The 20,212-nt window shown below is 37.4% G+C and overlaps 1 protein-coding gene across 1 annotated transcript in view; it reads left to right on the top strand.

The window, feature by feature from the left end:
- Positions 1-696: 696 nt before the first annotated feature.
- The window catches only part of OBI1 (ORC ubiquitin ligase 1), a 39,208-nt gene continuing 19,692 nt past the window's right edge, over positions 697-20,212 (top strand). The window contains exons 1-4 of the mRNA XM_084877117.1: positions 697-836; positions 11,159-11,294; positions 15,031-15,122; positions 16,482-16,730. Coding sequence (XP_084733243.1) covers positions 765-836; positions 11,159-11,294; positions 15,031-15,122; positions 16,482-16,730 — 549 coding nt within the window. The 5' untranslated portion in view covers positions 697-764. The remainder of the gene's footprint in view (positions 837-11,158; positions 11,295-15,030; positions 15,123-16,481; positions 16,731-20,212) is intronic.

The raw sequence follows: 20,212 nt of genomic DNA on the forward strand, positions 1-20,212 counted from the left end.
ATATACAGGGTGGGTTAACACTTCCCAGGCAAGATCTTTTAACGTGTCTTTGGTTCCCATCGTTGCAGATAAAAACCAGGGGCCCGCGGTGAAAGGTGTCTTCAGGGAAAGCTGCGATCCAATGTCTCCAGCACAGCCTCAGAAACAGATAGAGGCAGTCACAGTTGGTTGTTTTTATTTTTTATGTTTTTCAGTTGGTTGTCTTGAAGTGACATCACGTCATTTAGGAATTACAGAGACAGCTGAGAGTGGCAGAAAAGCTGTTCTGAACCATTAATAAGGCAGAGATCGCCTTTTCTCTCTTCCTGTTTCGACTGCACCGTGCATTTGCAGGCTGGTTAGGGTTTTTTCTTTAGGTGGAAAACTCTCCCCGCTTCCCCACGCTCCGGTGCAGATTGGGGGATTGAATAACTTTTATTTCTCTTCCTCTTCTCTCCTCAGGATTCCTCTCTCAAACTTTCAAGATCCTCCATACGGGCAGTAAGACGGCTCCCCTCCCATTCTCGGGAATCTTGCAGACCCCACCCAGAGGAAAGCTTTTATTAAAAATCTGTTTGTTTTTTTTTAATGAAAGGAATGAGGCGAGGAAGGGGAAAGAAAGCCTCGGCGACCGCGTTCGGGAAGCGCGTTTGCTCCGTCCCCTCGCCCCGGCCGGCTGTGGCCCTGCCCGGCCGCCGTAGCGGCCTCGCACCGCCCCCGCCGCCGCCGCCGCCGCGCCCCGCGGCCGGCGGGACTTCCGTGTTGGCGGGATTCTGAACGCTGCCATGGCTCAGACCGTGCAGAACGTTACACTGTCCCTCACCCTGCCCATCACGTGCCACATTTGCCTGGGGAAGGTAACGGGTGATTCCGGGCGCAGCTCCGAACCGGGTTGGGGCTGGAGTCGCCCGTGGGAGCCCGGCGCGGTCTCCGGTGCCGCGGGCGCGGGGCGGGAGGCGCCCACCGGGCTCCCCGCCGGCGCCCGAGGCCGCCTCCCCGGCCACCCAGGGGGCGCGCGGGGACGGAGGGGTTCGTGCGTGCACCTTTCGGTGGAGCAAGAGGATGACAGCGGCCTGGGGTCGGGAAGGAGGGCGGCGAGGGCTCCACCACCCACCGCCGCCACGGGCGGCCTCACAGGCCGCCGCCGGCTGGAAGGAGGCTGGGTCGGGCCCGGGGCGCGGCGGTGCTCCGCGCCCCTAGCAACCGGATCGAGCGCTGGGTGAAGTCCGGGAAAGCACATCCCTGGAGCCCTCCCTTATGGTTCCTCCGTCTCCTGCACGGCGAGAGTGTCCCTGCTCTTGGCCCTGGTGCTCCTGGGGGAGTCAGTCTTCCGTTTCCAAGGTCGCTCTCTGGCTTCCCCGGCGCTGAGTTCAGCACCGGAGCAGTAAATAGCACGCGGCCCGCGTGGGGTTTAGAATGAGAGGTGTGGTCTTTCTTTCCAAAAAGGGGTTCGTCAGGACATATACCATCCCCACTCTTTGTGATGCAAGAGGTGCCTGCAGTGTTTTTTAAAGCAAGGCGGAGAGAAAGGACATCTAAATTCCATATTGGGTTTTGGATGTTCTGATGCATTCATCTATTTTCTTGTGTGCCTCGTTCTGTTTTTCCAAGAGCATCCCTTCACCTTGTAGATAGATCCAGAAGGGAGAAGACACAGTGAACCATTAGATTTCTTTTCCCAGCCGAACTGTTTTCATGTCTGTGGTGTGTGTGTGTATGTACCATGTGTGTGTTCACCCCCAAGTGCAGACGGAACCTACAGGTGCAGGATTAGAAGTGAAAAATATAGTCTCGGAGAGCAGATATTTGAGTGCTAGACAAGATGATCAACTTGCTTTAGATGTTTGGGGTTCTGTGTGAATTGACTGAGTTCAAGAAGTAGCAGGAAGTCAGGCTGGGAGGCAACTAGCAACTCTTGATGCCAATCAGAATGAAATGCCAACAAAGTAGCAAATATGTGCTGTGAGGGCACTAAAGGATGTCTGGATCGCTTCTGATTGGAGAGATGAAGGATGCTGTCTTGGAGGGTGGTATTTGAACTGGTGTTTGCTACCAGAGCCTAGTTCATGACTAGGAGGAGGAGATGGTGTTTGTAATTTGATAAGTCTACATTTGGGCCTTGACATGAAGTTCTCACAAGTACATGTTAAATTCTGAGTGGATTTCCTCCAACAGTAGTCTTAAAGGCTGATAAAAATACCCTTGGGATATAAGTGTTAACTTGGTCTTAGTTGTAGAGTTATATCTAGTTTCCATTAGTTTATAGGCTGTCTTTTGCAGTTGTGTTGAAAATGTGTTCTGCCTGGCTGCTACCTTTGCTTTCTGTGTTTAACAAAAATAATGCCTAATAGAACATGGTGATTTGCAGATTACAGGCTGCTTTTGCATGTGTTTGTTTCATTTACTCCTCTCACCATGGCTGTGAGCTAGAGTGGACTGGTTTCCCTATTTTTTTAAAATAAGAAAACTAAGGCTTAGAGTCTCGGGGATTTGAACCTCTATTGCTGCCATTTGTCTTGAGCAGATTACTTCCTAAAAACTCACTTTAGCTCATCCATGACAACAGAAACTTTTGGTACCTCTCATTTCCCTGTATTAGTTAAGCTGTATTCTAAAATTACATATATATATGTGTATATATATATATCTATATATATCTATATCTATATCTATCTATCTATCTATCTATCTATCTATCTATCTATCTATCTATCTATCTATATGCCAGAGTAATGGAATAACCAGTTGACCAGTCGCTATGATGCACACTGATCACCAGGGGGCAGACAGTGCATGAGCTGCCCCATGGTGGTCATTATACCCCCACAGCCAGCCTCCCGTGGTCCCTCCCTTCCAGCTGGCTACTCGATGAACCTGATGGGGCTGGCTGGCCAACCTCCCACTATCCCTGCTCCTGGTGGGCCAACCTGCCATAGTTCCTTTCCCTGGCTAACCAGCCCCGATGACCCCGATGGGGGCTAGACAGCCAACCTCCTGTGGTCCCTCCCCCATGCCAGCCAACCTTCCTCGGCCTTTCCCTCCCCAGCCACTGGCCAACTAATCATACTTCCTCCATCCCTCCCTCCCCAGCCCTGATCATCTGATCACTGGCCATGTTGAGGAATCCCACCCCTGCACGAATTTGTGCACTGGGCCTCTAATTTGATAATAAAAAATTCATGCTTTGTAAACAGGCATTTTTTTTTCTTTTCTGTCTACTATGGAGGTAAAAAAGTGTAGTGATTGAGGGCCTGAGTTCTATGTTCAGATTGTATGAGCTCTAGGCTCTTCCACTTACTAGTTACATGATCTTATATAGGACAAGTTACTTAATCTCTTTCAGAGCAGTTACCTTATCTGTAAAATGGGAATGGTAATAGTATCAACACTCATTGGAGTGTTGATGGTTATTGGAGGATTACATGTAGTAATTCATATGCAGTGCTTAGTAATTAATATTCAATAAATATTCATCTTTACTCTGGCACAGAGGCAGGCCATCAAACTAAGGAAACCAGCCTTTTCTAGTAACTGGTTCTTCCCAGTTGCTTTGTGAGGCTAGCACTCACTAGATGATTTGCATTCCCAACAGAGTGGTACCTGTTTGTTCTGGAAATTGCCACAGGATGTTCAGGGGTTTTAATTGGTTCCATAACCTTTTGTATAGTTGAAGCCAATCTGATCTGCTTTTGCTACTTACCCTCCCATTCACACATCTACTTTTGGGTTACTGGAGGCTATCTGGCCTTGAGTAGCACTTTATTTCATCTTCCCTGACACAGCATCTCTAGCTGCCTCTGAGATCTGCCTTCAGGTTTGCCTTTCCCAGCTCTCTTCCCAATAAGCTTTGTGCTACCCTCACCATTTGTCCCAAAATCTTGCCATCAGCAACCTTCTCTTTTGATTGTTCAATAGAATTAAGGAGCCATTATTTTTTGAGTGTCACTGGGAGACTGGGGGAGGGTGTGTGTGTGTGTGAAGGTGCATATTACCTTAAAGGAGATGGGGGTGTGCGAGACCTTAAATCTGAAGAGATAATATAGATGCTAATTGGGTTGTGGGTAGGGAAGAATGTCCTGGAAAGCAGTAGTGGAGATAGCCTAAGTATGCAGGTGAGTAATGCGTAGTCTTTTGAATACAAATGTAGTACTCAAAATTGGAAAGTTTAGACATTTTGCATTTACTATTTCTGTCTTACCTTAGTCTTAAAGGTGAATTATCTCTGCCCAATAATGTTTAGCAACCCTGTCAATATTGTAAGTAAGGGCTCTATGTGTCCTGAGGAAGTTAGGTACACATCCTGTGGGATGATTTATGTATAACATATTCTCTTGCTTATTTCTCCTTAATTTTTTACCATGCCTTGAACTAGTGGACCGGCAGCAATATATGAATGATCTAGCTCAGGATATCTGTTAAGTGACATCTTGATACTGCCACCAGAATGCTGAGAGCAGATTATCTCTCTCTAATAATTCCAGATATTTAACTCTTCAGTTAGAATTCAAACTGTGAAGCCAAGACATTGTTTCATGAAATATTTTTATTGAGCGACTTTGTGTTTTGCCACCACTGACAGGCAAATGTGGCCCACAATTGTTTTAGTAAAAGGTGAAAAGTTACAGCTTTATAAGTTTAATCATGCTGCACCTAGGACTGTCCTCCCCTGCAGGCCTGGTCACCCCAACTGCCCTCCCCTGCTGGTCCAGTCACCCCTAACTTGCCTCCCTTCGGTCTGGTCCCCTGCTGGCCATCTTGTGGAGGCCATCTTGGGGACAGCCATCTTTGACCACATGAGGTGGCCATCTTGTGTTGGAGTGATGGTCAATTTGCATATTACCTCTTTATTATATAGGAGGAAGAGTACTGTTTTATTGTCAGAGACCTCATTTGAGATTAAATTAGATTTAAACCTTAACATAGGCAAATTATGACTATTTATGTGTCTTGGGAAGATCTATTAAAAAGCATTATCATGTGTTTTGGTGTTGTATATAGCAGAATCTGGATTGAGATAGATGGGTGGACAGGAATTGAGGGAGGGATAGATTCTTTGTATTTTGCTCCTGTATGTTATAGTCAAGTAAGCAGAGTACAATAATTTGGCTAAGTAATTCTTTCTCCTATATAGGTTTCTCTACATCTAAGGTAAATTTAAATTCAGAAGTCATCATCTAATAATTACTTAGTCCAAAGAAATGAATTAGTCAACTGTTTAAAAATCCATCACAGTGACAGTGACAGTACTTTTACTGGTGAGACGAGGGAAGATTTCAATCAAAAGACAAAGTGTAGAAAAACAAGCAAGAATTTACTGAGCACAGTAAAAACATTCTAGGACAGTGAAGCAAGGACCATTGCTCCCCTGGTTGCATGTCTCATACGGTCCCTTAGAGGTTAGGGGATATGTGCCTGTGGGGAAGGACAAGAGGACAAAGGGAAGGGAATGAATGGCCCTGGGCCTTGCTTCCTGGAGGGAGAGCCCTGGGACCTTCACTCTCAGGGGTTTTAAAGGCTGGGTGTTTACTATTTATCCTCTGATTGGGGAGTAGTGCAGACCTCTTACTCTTAAGTATCCTGTGCTTAGGAAAAATGGGATTTAATAGATGCTGCAAACTGCTATTTAGCTATCTTAGTTTCCCTCTTCACTTCTCCTAAAAATTTCCTGGCTTCTTCCTATTCTGTAACGGTACCAGATATTGAACAGTGAAAATGATTCTCCTGTAGGTGACATTGCTAAAGACTCTTAGCAGATAGTCAAGTAGTTTGACTGGTTGTTCTTGTATATATTTTGATAAATTAAATAGAAAGATTAAAATTTTGGTTTTTCATAGTTTCACCGTGGCCATTGACCTTTGCTTTTTGAAATGCTTTTAAGAGCATTATCTCAGCCTTTCTTTTTAATATATAAAAATTCATGTTTATTTTAGAGTATTTGAAGCATTCTATCAGGTGCTGTAGGTGAATACAAGGATGAGCAGGACATTGCCACTACCGCCAAAGATCCTGAAATCTAATATGGAATGAGGATGTAAACTATTTTCTAACTACAGCACAACACAGAAAGAAGTGAACATTAAATCAGTACATAATGGGGACCCTTATGAGAATCAGAAAAAGTCTCAGGCACTTCTAAAAAGGATTAGTGAAGAATTAGCAGTTGATTTTCATATTCATAGATGAGAGGGATTTTATTTTGATTGGGGAAACTGAAGACCAACAGGACACATCGAGATAAGAAATGAAAGCAAAATAAGTAGGGAGCCTCCACTATTGGTATTCTTTTTGGTGAACATTAAGTAGACCATGTGATTGAATTGTAGGTTATGCCAAATATTAAAATAGCAAATCAAGGGAAATAGCTGTTAAAGAACCAGACAGATTATGCTGCTCTTGAATGCTATAATTAAAACTACGAGCAGAAAAAAACAAAACAAATAAACAAAAAAAACATTGCTGTTTTGCAAAAGAACAGTGAAAGTTGCTGATCCATATTTTAGGAAGGTAGCACTGGCGTAGCACTGGCCAGAAGTGAACACTTGGAAGCAAGGAAGCTTGGGAAGGAGTTACTACAATATATCAGGGTAAAGAATGAGAACCTGAATTCATTATTAAGGTGATGATGGGAAAGAAGGGATAGATGATAGGCAATTAACATTTAGAGACAGATTTAGTATATTTTAACTATTCTGAGATGTACTTTTTTCCACCTGATTGTATCTTATAGTAATTAGCATTTTTCCTTTCTTTTGCTTATTGATGCATCTTAAAAACTCTGGCTTCTTAGACTTGATAAATGATACCAGAATTTGGTGACAGATTGGATTGGATGTTCAGGAGAAGTAAAAATAGTGAGTCAGAGACAGTTCTGAGTATTCTAGCCCAAGTGGTGGTAGCAGAGGAGGGATAGTCCCCTTAACTTAGACAAGAGGGAATGTAAGAAGAACTATTAGTGAAGGTATTGCAAAGAAGATAGCATTTAATTTTCTTACCTTGTACATAGGAGTGTGGGAGGAGAGATTATAAGGAGGCCAAGTTTGGTTTTGGACATATTATGGTTGAGGCAGCTACAAGAACCTTATATGGAGTTGTCTTCTGGGCAAATGGATATAGCAATATTGTTACCTTTCCGTTCCTTCTTTTTTGTTTGTTTTCTTTGTTTGAAGTATTGCTAATACCTGAATGAAAAATATACTTAGGTTAAACTACAATTTCAGAGGCAGAAAGATGCCTCTTTTAACTAAAGGGCTTACCCAAGGTCAAATACCTCAGACAGAACTAGACTTAGCCCTGGGTTTATTTCTCAAGCTCTGCCATTTTACTGGGGTCTAGTTACAGAGGATTCTCAGAAGTTGTCACCATAGAAAATATGTTAACACTACGTGATATATGAGATTAAGAGAGAAATAGGACTATGTCATAAGATGGTTCAAGATAAAACAGAGAACGTAGCTGTACCACCTCTAGTAAATGCTAGAAGCATTTCAGTCTCTGATCCTCTTCCCATCACGCCTACTCTCTAGCAGTATTTCAGCTTTACCCAGACCCATCCATTGACTCTATAATTCTCTCACTTTTTCACTGTCTTTACCATTCAAGAACTCATTTCCCTTATTAACCATGGTCATCTATTATCATCAGTCCTTGTCTCTCTTTCTTCTTGGCAAAACTTCAACTCATTTACTTCCTGCCTAAACCTAAGTAGCTAAAAGTTGGCAAGAAAATACACACCTATGTTAATTCATCTTTACAGTTAAAACCACAAATAGGAACTCCGTAGTGTTTGGCAATCCTGCTGCATGTACCTAGTAAATTTACTTTCTCACTTTTAAAAATAACTGCTTTATTTTTCTGTTTTCTCAAGTTGATGTCCTTCTCCGTTTCTCACTTTCAGCAGTTAATCTCACCTAATATTTAATGACAAAATATAAGCAATTAGAACAGTTGCAACATGAGTTCTGTAATCTTCTACCCATAGATTATCCAAATGTTTTGTGTTAGTTCTCATACCCTAAGTGTTCCATTTTCTATGGAAGACAGATTCTCACTCCTATAAGCCAAAATCTCCCCCTTGTGCTTTGGGTCTCCCTATTGTGCTTTATTTTTATTAAAAAATAAAATTCTTCTTATTTTTTAGGATCTTTGCTCTCTGTGGATCAGATCCCTCTCTCATGGGTAAAGAAAGGGCTTAGTCCCACAAAGACTGCCTTCCACTTCTTCACAAGCCAGTCACAAGTACAGAATGTTACCAGTACTTTGGACAGAGCTTCCCATGACCCCCTTCATGTGTTCGATTAATCTGCTAGAACAGCTCACAGAACTCAAAAAAAAACACTTTTCCCTGCTAGATTATCGATTTATTACAAGGGATATTAAAGGATATAAATCAATGGCCAGTTGAAGAGATATACAGGCTGAGGTCTGAACCAAAGCAGCTTCTGTCTGTCTTCTGGGGGCATGGGACTTGTCATGGTGTCATGTGGAAGCACTCTGATTCTCTGAAAAAGGGCTGACAGGCCGTTCTTTTGGGTATTTTAATTGAATTTATTGGGGTGACATTGGTTAATAAAATTATAAGATTATGTAGGTTTCAGGTGTACAATTCTGTAACACATCTTTTGTATATTGTATAGTGTGTTCACTACCTCAAGTCAAGTCTCCTTCCATCTGTCCTTTTGGGTTTATATGGAGGCTAAATTACTAGTCATGATTGACTGAGTTATTGGCAATTGTTGACTTACCAGCCTCAAGCCCTTTCCCCTCTATGGAAAATACTGACCATAGTACAAACATAGTAAAAGCATACTAGGGGATAGGACTAAAAGTTCCATTCCTCTGTCCTCAAAATTGGTTCCTCCTACCAGCAACCAGCCCCCACCTTTGGTTCAAAATCACCTCATTAACATAACAAGAAACATCTTTTAAAATTTGTTAAAATTCCTATGGGTTTGGGAGCTGTGGACCAGGAGCTATGGATGAAGATCAAATATCTGAGAAATATATTTAGGTTATCTGAATGACCAAAAATATATATTTCTAATAAATCACAACACCACACTCACTCCCAGATAAGCAAGGGCTGCTGGTAGAGTATTCTGATGGAAGAATATGAGTGCTTTATCGTCATTTATTTAATTTAATTAGTCCAATCAAATCAGTTGAACTAAATGAATTAGAATTGGTTTCTCCAAGAGGAAGCTTAAATTCATGCTGAAGATCTTCTCTTTATTTTTATTTTTATATATATACTTTGATTTTTTACAGAGAGGAAGAGAGAGAGAGATAGAGAGTTAGAAACATCGATGAGAGAGAATCATCGATCAGCTGCCTCCTGCACACCCCCCACTGGGGATGTGCCCGAAACCAAGGTACATGCCCTTGACCAGAATCAATCCCGGGACCCTTTAATCCGTAAGCCCACGTTCTATCCACTGAGCCAAACCAGTTTTGGCTCTTTAGTTTTCTTATACTGGTGTTCATAATAAGGGAGTATCTAAATTTTGGAAGCCAAACTAGATCCAGAAAGCACTTTGTAGTGAGACTTCAATTGATTTTCTGCCTGGCACAGATCACCATACATCTGTGAATTCTCTTAGGATACGGACCCCTTTAAAATTGACAATCATATTCTGAATATTTATATATTGAGGTAGACAAGAAATTTCTCTGTGGAAAGTGGTTTGTGGTGGTCTGTCTCTTCTTTCTTTCTCTACTTCCTCTGTTTTTCCTTGATCTCCGGTCCCTAATACTGGAGGACTCTACAATAGTATTGTTAATATTAGAACAAGAAAATATTGAAAATGACTATAAAGTGTTTTGAGTCCTGCAGTAAAAGTGCCATGTAAATCAAATGAAAATCTAAGCATTTCTTTTTTGTTTTTATTGTTAAATTTGTGTTGAAGAATATTAAGTCATTATTCCCTCTCTCAAGTTCCCAACTTGAATTTAATGCTAAATACTGTCTTAATAGCAATTACTTCATCCATCAAAACCTCTGTTGAGTGCCTACTGTGTATTAGGCTGTCTTTTAGGCAGTAGGGGTTTGGGAACGAATGAAACTAAGGAAGTTCTTGCTCTGGTGGAGCCTCCATTCTAAAAGGGCAGATAGATAATGAATATATAAACAAACATGTAATATCAGGCAGAAAAACTAAAGCAGTTTCTCTCTTTTATCTTCCCTCTGGGGAGATAAATAATAAATATGTGAACAATCAAAGCATGATGTCAGGCATAACAAAAGCAACTTTTCTATTTATTTTCCCTCTGATAAAACAATTAAACACAGCCAAAACACCTAGTTAACCCTGAGCAAACCACATGGGTTTCCTTATCTATAAAGTATATTTACTCTTTACCTCACAGGGTTATTTAAAACAAAGCAAAACAAAAAGAGAAAGAGAAAATGTATGTGAAAGTCCTTTGTAAAATATATGACTGTATTAATGTAAAGAATTATTATGTGTATTTGTTTAAATTGAGTCATAGATTTGTGTATTAGATGTATGCCAATATCTGTCATCTTGTTTGCTGTTTAGGTTATAAGCCACCTGAGAGTGGTATTCATGCTTTTTAAGGTTGTTTTAGCTTTCATGTCTCTGGTTTGTGAGACTTTCCAGTAAGATGCCAATGCTTAATTGTTGGTTGCTGTTGCTCTCTAATATAGTAGAATCAATTGAGAGAAGTATTCAAGTATTAAATGGGTGCTTGGACTTGATCTTTAAAGAACATTCTATTCCTCATTTCAAAATTCTAAAATAGAATAGTTGAAGGAAAATTGTCACAGCCTTTAGTGGAACAAAATTCATTTTCTTTTTGGACATGAGTGTGATTTGGAATAAAGTAAAACCATTTCATAATACAGAATAGGACAAAAGTAGGTTTACAATTGTGAGTATGAGACTCACAGTTTATTCTTATATTATTATTTAATTATTATATTTTCCAAATGAACAACTGTAAGCATACTTTTGACCCACCATATATGTCAGATGTTTCAAATATCTCAGCTAGTATCTCTGTCAAACCTATTGTAGATAAGAAACAATGTGGTAACAGAAGTAGCTATACTGCTGTACTCTAGAGAAGCAATTTGTTTGCTCTTAACTAAATCTATTGGGATTCTAGTTATGACTATTGCCCTGTACCAAAAATAATGTTTCTTTTCTTTTTTTTCCCAAAGGTACGCCAGCCTGTCATATGCATCAACAATCATGTATTTTGTTCAATTTGTATCGATTTGTGGTTGAAGAATAATAGCCAGTGTCCAGCTTGCAGAGTCCCCATCACTCCTGAAAATCCTTGCAAAGAGATTATCGGTAAGGGCCTATTTTCTGAGCACATAGAAATGGATTTGAAACAATCTCTAAGTAGTGTCTATTTGGAGGAAGACCAAAATAGACAACTTTCAATGATGTTATTTTGCCAATATCATACTGAATAGATTGGTCATTTTTATAATCTATAAGTGGAGCAACTGAGGAACACAAAGCATTATAAGAAATCTTAGAACTCCATGGAACTTACATTCTGATAGGGGCTGTGCATGTAGATCAAAATATTAATAGTTTAAAGCAGCACATGAGAAAGCCAGAAAAAGTCCTCGAGTGTTCAGGCAAGAAAAGTTCACGTAGCAACATTGAGAAAGGCTTCAAGAAGCAGGTGGCCTTTATGTTGGGATTTAAGGATTGATAAAATTTCACCTGATAAAGATTAGGGAAGGTATTTTATTCAGAGGGAATAGCATGAACTAAAGTTTAAAGGTAGAAAAACAAAAAGCATGTTTTTGAAAATTAACAGTAGTTTGGGATTGACTACTGAAATAAGACTATAAAGGTAAATTGAGAATTTAGTGACAAATTAAGTTAGTAACTTGCTCTCTGGGTAAGAAGAAAGGTGAGGTATGTATGATGGTTTTGAGCAAAGAAGTTGCATGATCCAAGTGCTTGAGGAAGGCTACTCAAGTGATTGTGTAGGTTGGGCTGTAGGGGAGAGACAAAATGTGAGATGGTCAGGTAGGAGGTTCTTGCCCAGGTGAGGGAAAATGTGAATCTGGATTAAGCGTGCAAAAACACATTCATTTCTGTACTAGTGCAGGTAAGAGGGAGGATAAAACTTGAACTAGAAGCCCTAGTCAGTTTGGCTCAGTGGATATGATATCAGCCTTCAGACTGAAGAATCCCAGGTTCGATTCTGGTCACGGGCATGTACCTTGGTTTGTGGGCACATCCCCAATAGGGGTTGTGAAGGAGGCAGCTGGTCGATGTTTCTAACTCTATTCCTCTCCCTTCCTCTCTGTAAAAAAGTCAATAAGACATATTTAAAAACAAACAAACAAACAAACAAAAAACTTGAACTAGAAGATCCTTGCAAAATAAAACATTTAAAGAGTTGGATTTTTATTCTGCTCATATAAGTTATTTCTGTTAGATTGTAGAAATTAAAATGATTTTTGTTTGTTTTTGCTTCAGGAAAAATTGAAAGCGTATATATCATTAGCTTTGTGTGGGAGACACCTTTCAGAAACCTTAAGAAGTCATTGTGTTAGTCCCAAATTAGTGAAAATAGACTTGAATAAAATTTTTTCAATGGAAATGGAAAAGAAGATATAAGCTAGAATACAAAAACTATAGTAAGATTTTGTAACTCAGAGATCTGAAAGAGGAATTAGAGATGGCTTCAAGGTTTTTTCCTTAGGTACCTGGGTGAAGACAGAGGAATATTTCTCTGCTGTGCTGCATGCTATAGTATTAACCTCTCTGCCACTAGTTTTTTTCCTGTACTGAACTTCACCAAGGAGTCAAGTTTTTTTCTTGCAAAATATGAGGTTAGATTATTAAAATAATTTAAATGTTTTTTTTCTAGCAGCTTCTCTTCATGTCTCTTCTCCTGGCTTCTTTCATTCATATGTAAGAAATATTTCATAAATTCTCTCAAATAAAATAGTTCATCTATAGCCTTTGGATAGAATATCCTGATAAAGAACATCTGTAAAATGCCTTTACTATCATGATGCTAAGAAGAACAAAGAAGGTAACCACAGCTTAAGTGAAAAGCTCTTGGGAAGAATTCATTTAGGATGTATTTGTAACGAGTCATTATTGGCATACAATAATGCTATGATTTATAATACATTGTAACTAGGTTGTTAAAATCAATGAAATGGCACATTAATCTTTTTAGGGTGTTACCAGTGATTAGGTATGCTGGAATGAATAAATTGACTATATAATATACAATATAATGTATATGTATTATATATTATGACATATGGATAATATATGGATAATTATATATTAAGTATATAGATAACATTATTTATATAATTTATTGGTTAAATATAAGAATAATCATTGATTTTATCATTATTTAAGAATTGTCTGGTAGTCCAAATGTGATAATTAATAAAATATAGCATTTACCTTTAATGAGTTTACTATAATAAGATACACAGATAAATGAACTCAACTGGTTTTTTTCTTACTTTTGTTTTTGCATTTAACTTTTTTTAAAACCTTTAGTGTTGAGAATATTACAGATGTTCCCCTTTTTATCCCCATTGTCCCCCTCCACCTAGTTCCCACCCCACCCTAAGCCATTACCACCCTATTTTCTATGTCCGTAGGTAATGCATATATGCATATAAGATCTTTGATGGATCTCTTCCTGCCCCCCAGCTCACCCCTTTTCTCTGAGATTCTTCAGTCTGTTCCATGTTTCTATTTTATTAATTAGTTTATTTTGTTTATTATATTTTTTGTTTTTTTTATTTTTAGATTCAATTGTTGATAGATATGAATTTATTGCCATTTTATTGTTCATATTTTTATCTCTTCCTCCTCTTCTTCTTCTTCTCTTCTTAATGAATACCCTTCAACATTTCATATAATGCTAGTTTGGTGGTGCTGAACTCCTTTAGCTTTTTCCTATCTTGAAGCTCTTTATCTGGCCTTCATTACTAAATGATAGCTTTGCTGGGTAGAGTAATCTTGGTTGTAGATACTTGCTGTTCATCACTTTGAATATTTCTTGCCACTCCTTTTGGCCTGCAAAGTTTCTGTTGAGAAATCAGCTGACAGTCGACAGAGTGCTCCCTTAGAGGTAGCTAACTGCTTTTAAGATTCTCTTTGTCTTTAACTTTTGGCATTTTAATTATGATGTGTCTTGGTGTGAGCCTGTTTGGGACTCTGCACTTCCTGGACTTGTAATTCTGTTTTTTTCAACAGGTAGGGGACGTTTTCTGTCGTTATTTCTTCAAACAGATTTCAATATCTTGCTCTCTTTCTTCTGGCACCCCCATAATGTGTATGTTGGTACGCTTGAAGCTGTCCCAGAAGCTCTTTATACTATCTCTATATTTTTGGATACTTTTTCTTTTTTGCTCTTTTGATTGGGTGTTTTTTGTTTCCTCAGGCCAGATGCATTTGCTTTCTATTATCTTGTGTTTTGCAAAGAATCTCAAAAATAAATAAATAAATAAATAAATAAATAAATAAATAAATAAATAAATAAAAATTGCGCCAATAAAAAAAGAAAAAAGATCCTTGAGCAATCTTATAACCATTGTTTTGAACTCTGTATCTGGTAGTTTGCTTGCTTCTATTTCTTTCATTTGTGACATGTTTCTTCATCTCCACATTTTAGCTACTTTCCTGTGTTTATTTCTATGTATTAGGTAGATCTGATATGTCTCCTGGACTTGTCTCAATACACTTTCTTTACTTCTCTAGTTGCAGAACTTCCATTCAGCCAGATTTCAGGCAGTTCTGAATGATGGTTGTTCTGTATTTTAGTGGTAATTTTCATGTGGTTGCGGGAGGCAGCAAGTATTGGTGTTTACCTACACTGCCATCTTGTTTCTCTCTTAAGGTATTATTTGATAATTATCTTTTCTCCAGTGTGAGATAGAGAAAAGGCCAAGATGGCAGCCCCAAATATGTATATAAGTAAAAATTAAGCTAGGAAACGATATAAAACAATAAGAAAAAGGCTCATTTTCATTCTGCCCAAATTAGAGTGAAAAGTTAGGTATGGTTTTTTTTTCTTTTCACGTAGGAGGGACAAGTGAAAGTGAACCTATGCTAAGCCATACAGTCCGGAAGCACCTTCGGAAAACTAGACTTGAGTTACTCCACAAAGAATATGAGGTAAATAATAATTAAAATTTAAAATGATGATAGCATTGAATTCAAGGTAAAACTGAGCTATCTCAGACCCTGGACTTCTTAGAGTAAACATCCAATGAAATCTTATTTAAATGCCAATTTTAAAATGTCTTATTCGATGAGTTCTTTTTTCCTTTCCTATTTCAAATGGAGGAAAGGAATAGATAGAAGCATTTCCTTTTTTTCCTTTGTTTTAATTTAAAATCTGTCCTCAACATATACATCATTTTGTAAGTATTCGCTCTCTCAAGAAATTGGGAAATAAAAGAAACCCTCTTATGAAAGACAGTCTTTCAACCCCCACAAAGCATTATGCATGCTCTGGCAATTGATGACTGTAGTCCTCATTCTGTTTTTGTTTTGTTTCTTCCAATAAATTCACTGGTATGTTCATTCATATATGTGTATTTCTGCTTACATTTGTTTATTCATTAATATATCAATTCAAACAGTGATTTTTCTTATTTTATAATGCTATTTAACATGAAATGTATTGTGATTTAAAATAGTAAATAGTAATGTATTAATTCTAAAATGTATTCTCACATACATAATGAATATTTATTATACTTAGGTACGCATTAAATTAATCCTTTAGGAGATCACTGGCCTATTGAGCTACTTGGAGTTTATTTTCTAACAGTAGAATTTCTCGTGGTCTTAGTTTAAGAAAGGATACCTGTTGTAGATGAATAAATGGTATTACAAAAAAGAGTTCTAGTTTAAATGTTTAACAATTGGATTTAAGATTATAAGCAGTTCCAGATGTTGAAATCTAATACTTAGTCACAGTGGTTATTGAAGAACCAGAATGTAGAAAATAAAAATTAACTACAGATATTATTCTGAAATGGAAAGTGGGAGGAAATAGCTTATGATTTCAGCTCCTATTTCAAATACATAAGCAAAAATATAATCGTCAAACAAAACCATAATAGATTACCTACATCAATACTGTATTTTTTAATTTTCCTTAGTAAAACATGCCTTAGAATTCTGAGGAATCTATTTCCTTGTTGAATTCATGTTTCCTGGATATCTTAAATAGAATAAAAGATTTGACATTTGACATTTTTATTTTTTAAAACCACAAACTATCATTGAATCTAAATGAAACCAGTGGAAATACCAGTTGTTTTTTTTATGAGAATGCCAGTTTTTATCTAAGTCGAAATACATTTTGAGAATTTCAGCTGTAATTTTCTGCATCCAAAACTATTCTGATACATAAAGAATTTTTGTATCTACAGAATTCTGAGTATAAAATGTAAAAACCCTTGGTTAGTATATGTATCTGCTTAGTGTTTGTGTCTACCTAATGGCTATGCAATGCTTTTTCAGGATGAAATAGATTGTCTGCAGAAAGAGGTAGAAGAGCTTAAGAATAAAAATCTCAGCTTGGAGTCACAGATCAAGACTATTTTAGATCCTTTAACCTTGATGCAGGGCAATCAAAATGAAGACAAACATCCAGTTGCAGATAATTCAAGTAAAATTGACCCAGAAACTGTAGCAGAGTGGAAGAAAAAACTTAGAACAGCTAATGAAATCTATGAAAAAGTGAAAGATGATGTGGATAAGTTAAAGGAGGTAAGTTGTGATTTTTTTAAAAATTTAATATATGTAGCTTTTAAATTTCTATTATAGTTTTTGTTTAAATTCTATAATATTGTAAGTACCTTCAGAAGTATAAATAGCCATATTATCTTGACTCATCATTAGATGGTTTGTGGGGAAAGGACAGAAATTCCTGAATGAGCATTAATAAGGAATAGGAAAACTTTTTCTCCTAAAATGTCATTAGCTGCCAAGAAATATAAGGTGGTTCCATTTGTGCCTATAATTGGAGACTCTAGTGCTTTTATATGAGTTTGCATCTTCTTGTAGGAGAATGCCATCAATTTAAAGGATGTGTTTCTATTTCCCCTCTTTGTGGTTTACCTTAACTTTTTTAAAGCTTATGTCAGTGACTGCACTGTATGCATAAAAACAAAAACATATCCATTTCCTTACCTATCAAATGAAAGACTTTGATTTTATCTTTTCTAGCACTACCATTCTCTGATATTTAATATTGTAAATAGTTAAAGACATAATGACTAACATCAAGAGAGCTCTGAGTAGCCTCTTTAGACTACTTTATGCAAAAGAATATTGTGCCTTACGAGGCAGGTTCATTTTTTTCAAATTATTCCATCCATCCAACAAGATAGAGAAAGCATAGGTGAAGAAGCCAAGCCTCTAAGATTTTCCAGTCTAGGAAAGGAGATGAGATGCATGCAATCATCACTGGAGGTTATAATCAAGTGCTGTTGAGCTTTGTTGGCCAAAGGGACTATCCTTTAGCTTGATTTTAAGTTTATCCACAGTGAAGTCCTTTGTGCTAATTGAAGATGGTTTTGTGATGCCCACACCCATAACCACCCATTTAAAGTATCTGCATTCCCTTATAACACTATTACTATGTTGACTTACCAAATTCCACTTCTTAAAATCATTAATGGGCTCTATATGATATTTTAAAGTAGTACCTCATCCTCAGATCCTTAGTGAGGTTAAGTAGCAGAAAAACATCTGCAGCTTAGTGTAAATAATAAGCTATTTTCACACACACACACACGAATTTTATTTGGGCCCAAATAAGAGAAAGAAGAGAACCCAATGCGTTTACAGAAACAAAATAAACTATTACATAATGGCACTGAGTTTATTGTAAGTTTAGGAGAAGTGTGCATTTTCTTTGGAATTGATAGTTAATATTGATAGCATGTTGATTTGTCTAAGAAGAGGACACAAAAAGGAGACAACTGGGAAGTTACACTATTTATCAATCTACCTTTATCAATGTCTCCTTTAACTTCCTTTCCTCTTCTTGAGCCATCAGTAAGTTCTGTATGATCTCATTTATATTTATTAAACTTTATTTAAGTTTTTGGCAATCAGTGTTTCTTAGATCATGATGCTTGGTATAAAGTTTACTCGGGGCTTCTAAGCTTGGTGTAGGGGATGTATGTAAAAGAAATTTACATAAAACACAGTTTTTCTTTGCTTTTTAAAGACCATATGTTAATTCAATACTCAAAGCTATCCTGATTCCTCAGAATTATGTGGGTTATTTAGTAAGCCAATTTTGGATGGTATTAGGTAGTACTAGGCAATAACCTGGGGCATAAATGAATCTAAAAACATGGACTACAGGGGAAAAACTTGAATATATGAAGGATAAAATTATGTACTATAAATCAAAAACAAGGGTACAAAAGATTCAGAATAAAAGATTATTTAAGATGAGTGAAAATGCCTTTTTTTTTTTTTTTTTTTTTTTTTAGGACAGGGTGAGTTTTGAACTTTTATGAGGCTAGTTTCACTACCCAGTCAGTGTTGAGAATACAAAATAGCTGAAGATTTCATTACTCTCTTAGATGCAAAAAATAAGAAAACTTCACCTTGTGTAATCTTTACCCTCCTAACCCTTCTGAACTTGAAAATATCTCCTGATTTTTGAGGAACTAGCCAGCCATAGGCTGGCGAGAGATCTTAAAATATAATGATACAATACAGAGGGGATGGAGAAAAGAAATCTCAAGTGAGTTTCTAATTTAAGCTTATCAGCATCATCAAAAAGCATTCACTAAGTGCCTCCTCCTCTTATGGTCCTGTGCTTGAAAGCTTAATTCATTGTCTGTGTCTATGAGGAAGTAAATGACTTTCCTTATATCTTCAGAGAGGCAGTAATGGTGTTTATCAGTCACTTAAAGAATTAACCCTCCACAGTCCTTGTTGTTTTACAGCCATAAAGACTAGCAGTTGCTCAGAGCCCAAAAGGAACCTGGATGAATCTAAGAGAGTTAGGCTGGTGCCTTATTCTCTGCCTTGCTTCTCTTATCATGCTCTTAGGGTATTTATTTGTCTGTGGTTAGGCAAGTAATATAGTCAGAAGTTCTGGAAACTGGTAAAAAAAACATTGGTCAAATTTTTGAAATCTGTTTTTAAGTTTTCCTAGTTTAAACCTTTTTGTTGACAACAGTTCTTATGACCTGTTCACTTTGAAAGTGAAGGTTCTAGTCTAACAAAGACTTTTTCCTGCCAGGTTCATGAGGTTGGTTTCTACTCCACAGAGTTTTATTTTTCTATGGAATTAATAAATGCAATGACTAGGGCATTTACAGGAGTAACTTTTAAGGAACCTCTGTAATCTAGGCACATTTCTTTTTAGGCTGTCCAGAATCAATATCGGGCCTCTACATCAAGCATGTCAAACTCAAAGGCTAACACGGGCCAAATAAACAATGTTTAAGTTTATGTGGGCCGCAAAAACACAAAAGCTTCAATTTTCATAGAAATGTAGGGTTATTTCGATAGAGACATGCTGAATACAAAGGACTGAAGTAAATGAGTAATCTTTAACATAAAATAATAGAACATTTTAATAAATTAATATTTTTTCTTGAACATTAACTTACCAGACACTGAATAACTGCACAAATTAATAAGCATAAAACAAATAAACCCATTTTTTTTATTCTCCAAAAGTGAAATATTTCCTGTTGCACATATCAAACAAGTCAGTACAAGACTAATGGTAATTGGCTGCTAAAATATTTGCTGCTAGTATTAGTGGAGGGAAATGGTGCGCCTGGGCGGTAAGGCATGTGAAGGAAATGAATGCAACACGATTATAGTAATTAGTCATTAGTGAACATTGTACTTTATTATTAATAATTATGTATAACAAGATATTATAAAAATTAAGTTATGAAATTTTTATTAAAACATTTCTTATGCATCATTATATTGCCTGGGCCACAAAAATATTCATTGTGGTTTGCATGCAGCCCATGGGCCATGAGTTTGACATGATTGTTCTAGATTTTATAGCAATTAATGTTTTGTTAAGCAAGTTTTAGGTGTCAGAATTAGAAAAAAGAAAACCATACTTGGGTTTTTTATTGTTTAATCAAGAGATCCATAGAATTTATTAGAAAATATTAACTAAATTTTGAGAGTCTCAGAAGTTGTGAGCCAGGGCATTTGGGGAAGCCTTTTGAAGAAAAAACTATTGTTAAGTAGCA

The sequence above is a fragment of the Pipistrellus hanaki genome (assembly GCF_964339955.1).
Source record: "Pipistrellus hanaki genome assembly, chromosome: 3".
In the NCBI taxonomy this organism is placed as follows: domain Eukaryota; kingdom Metazoa; phylum Chordata; class Mammalia; order Chiroptera; family Vespertilionidae; genus Pipistrellus; species Pipistrellus hanaki.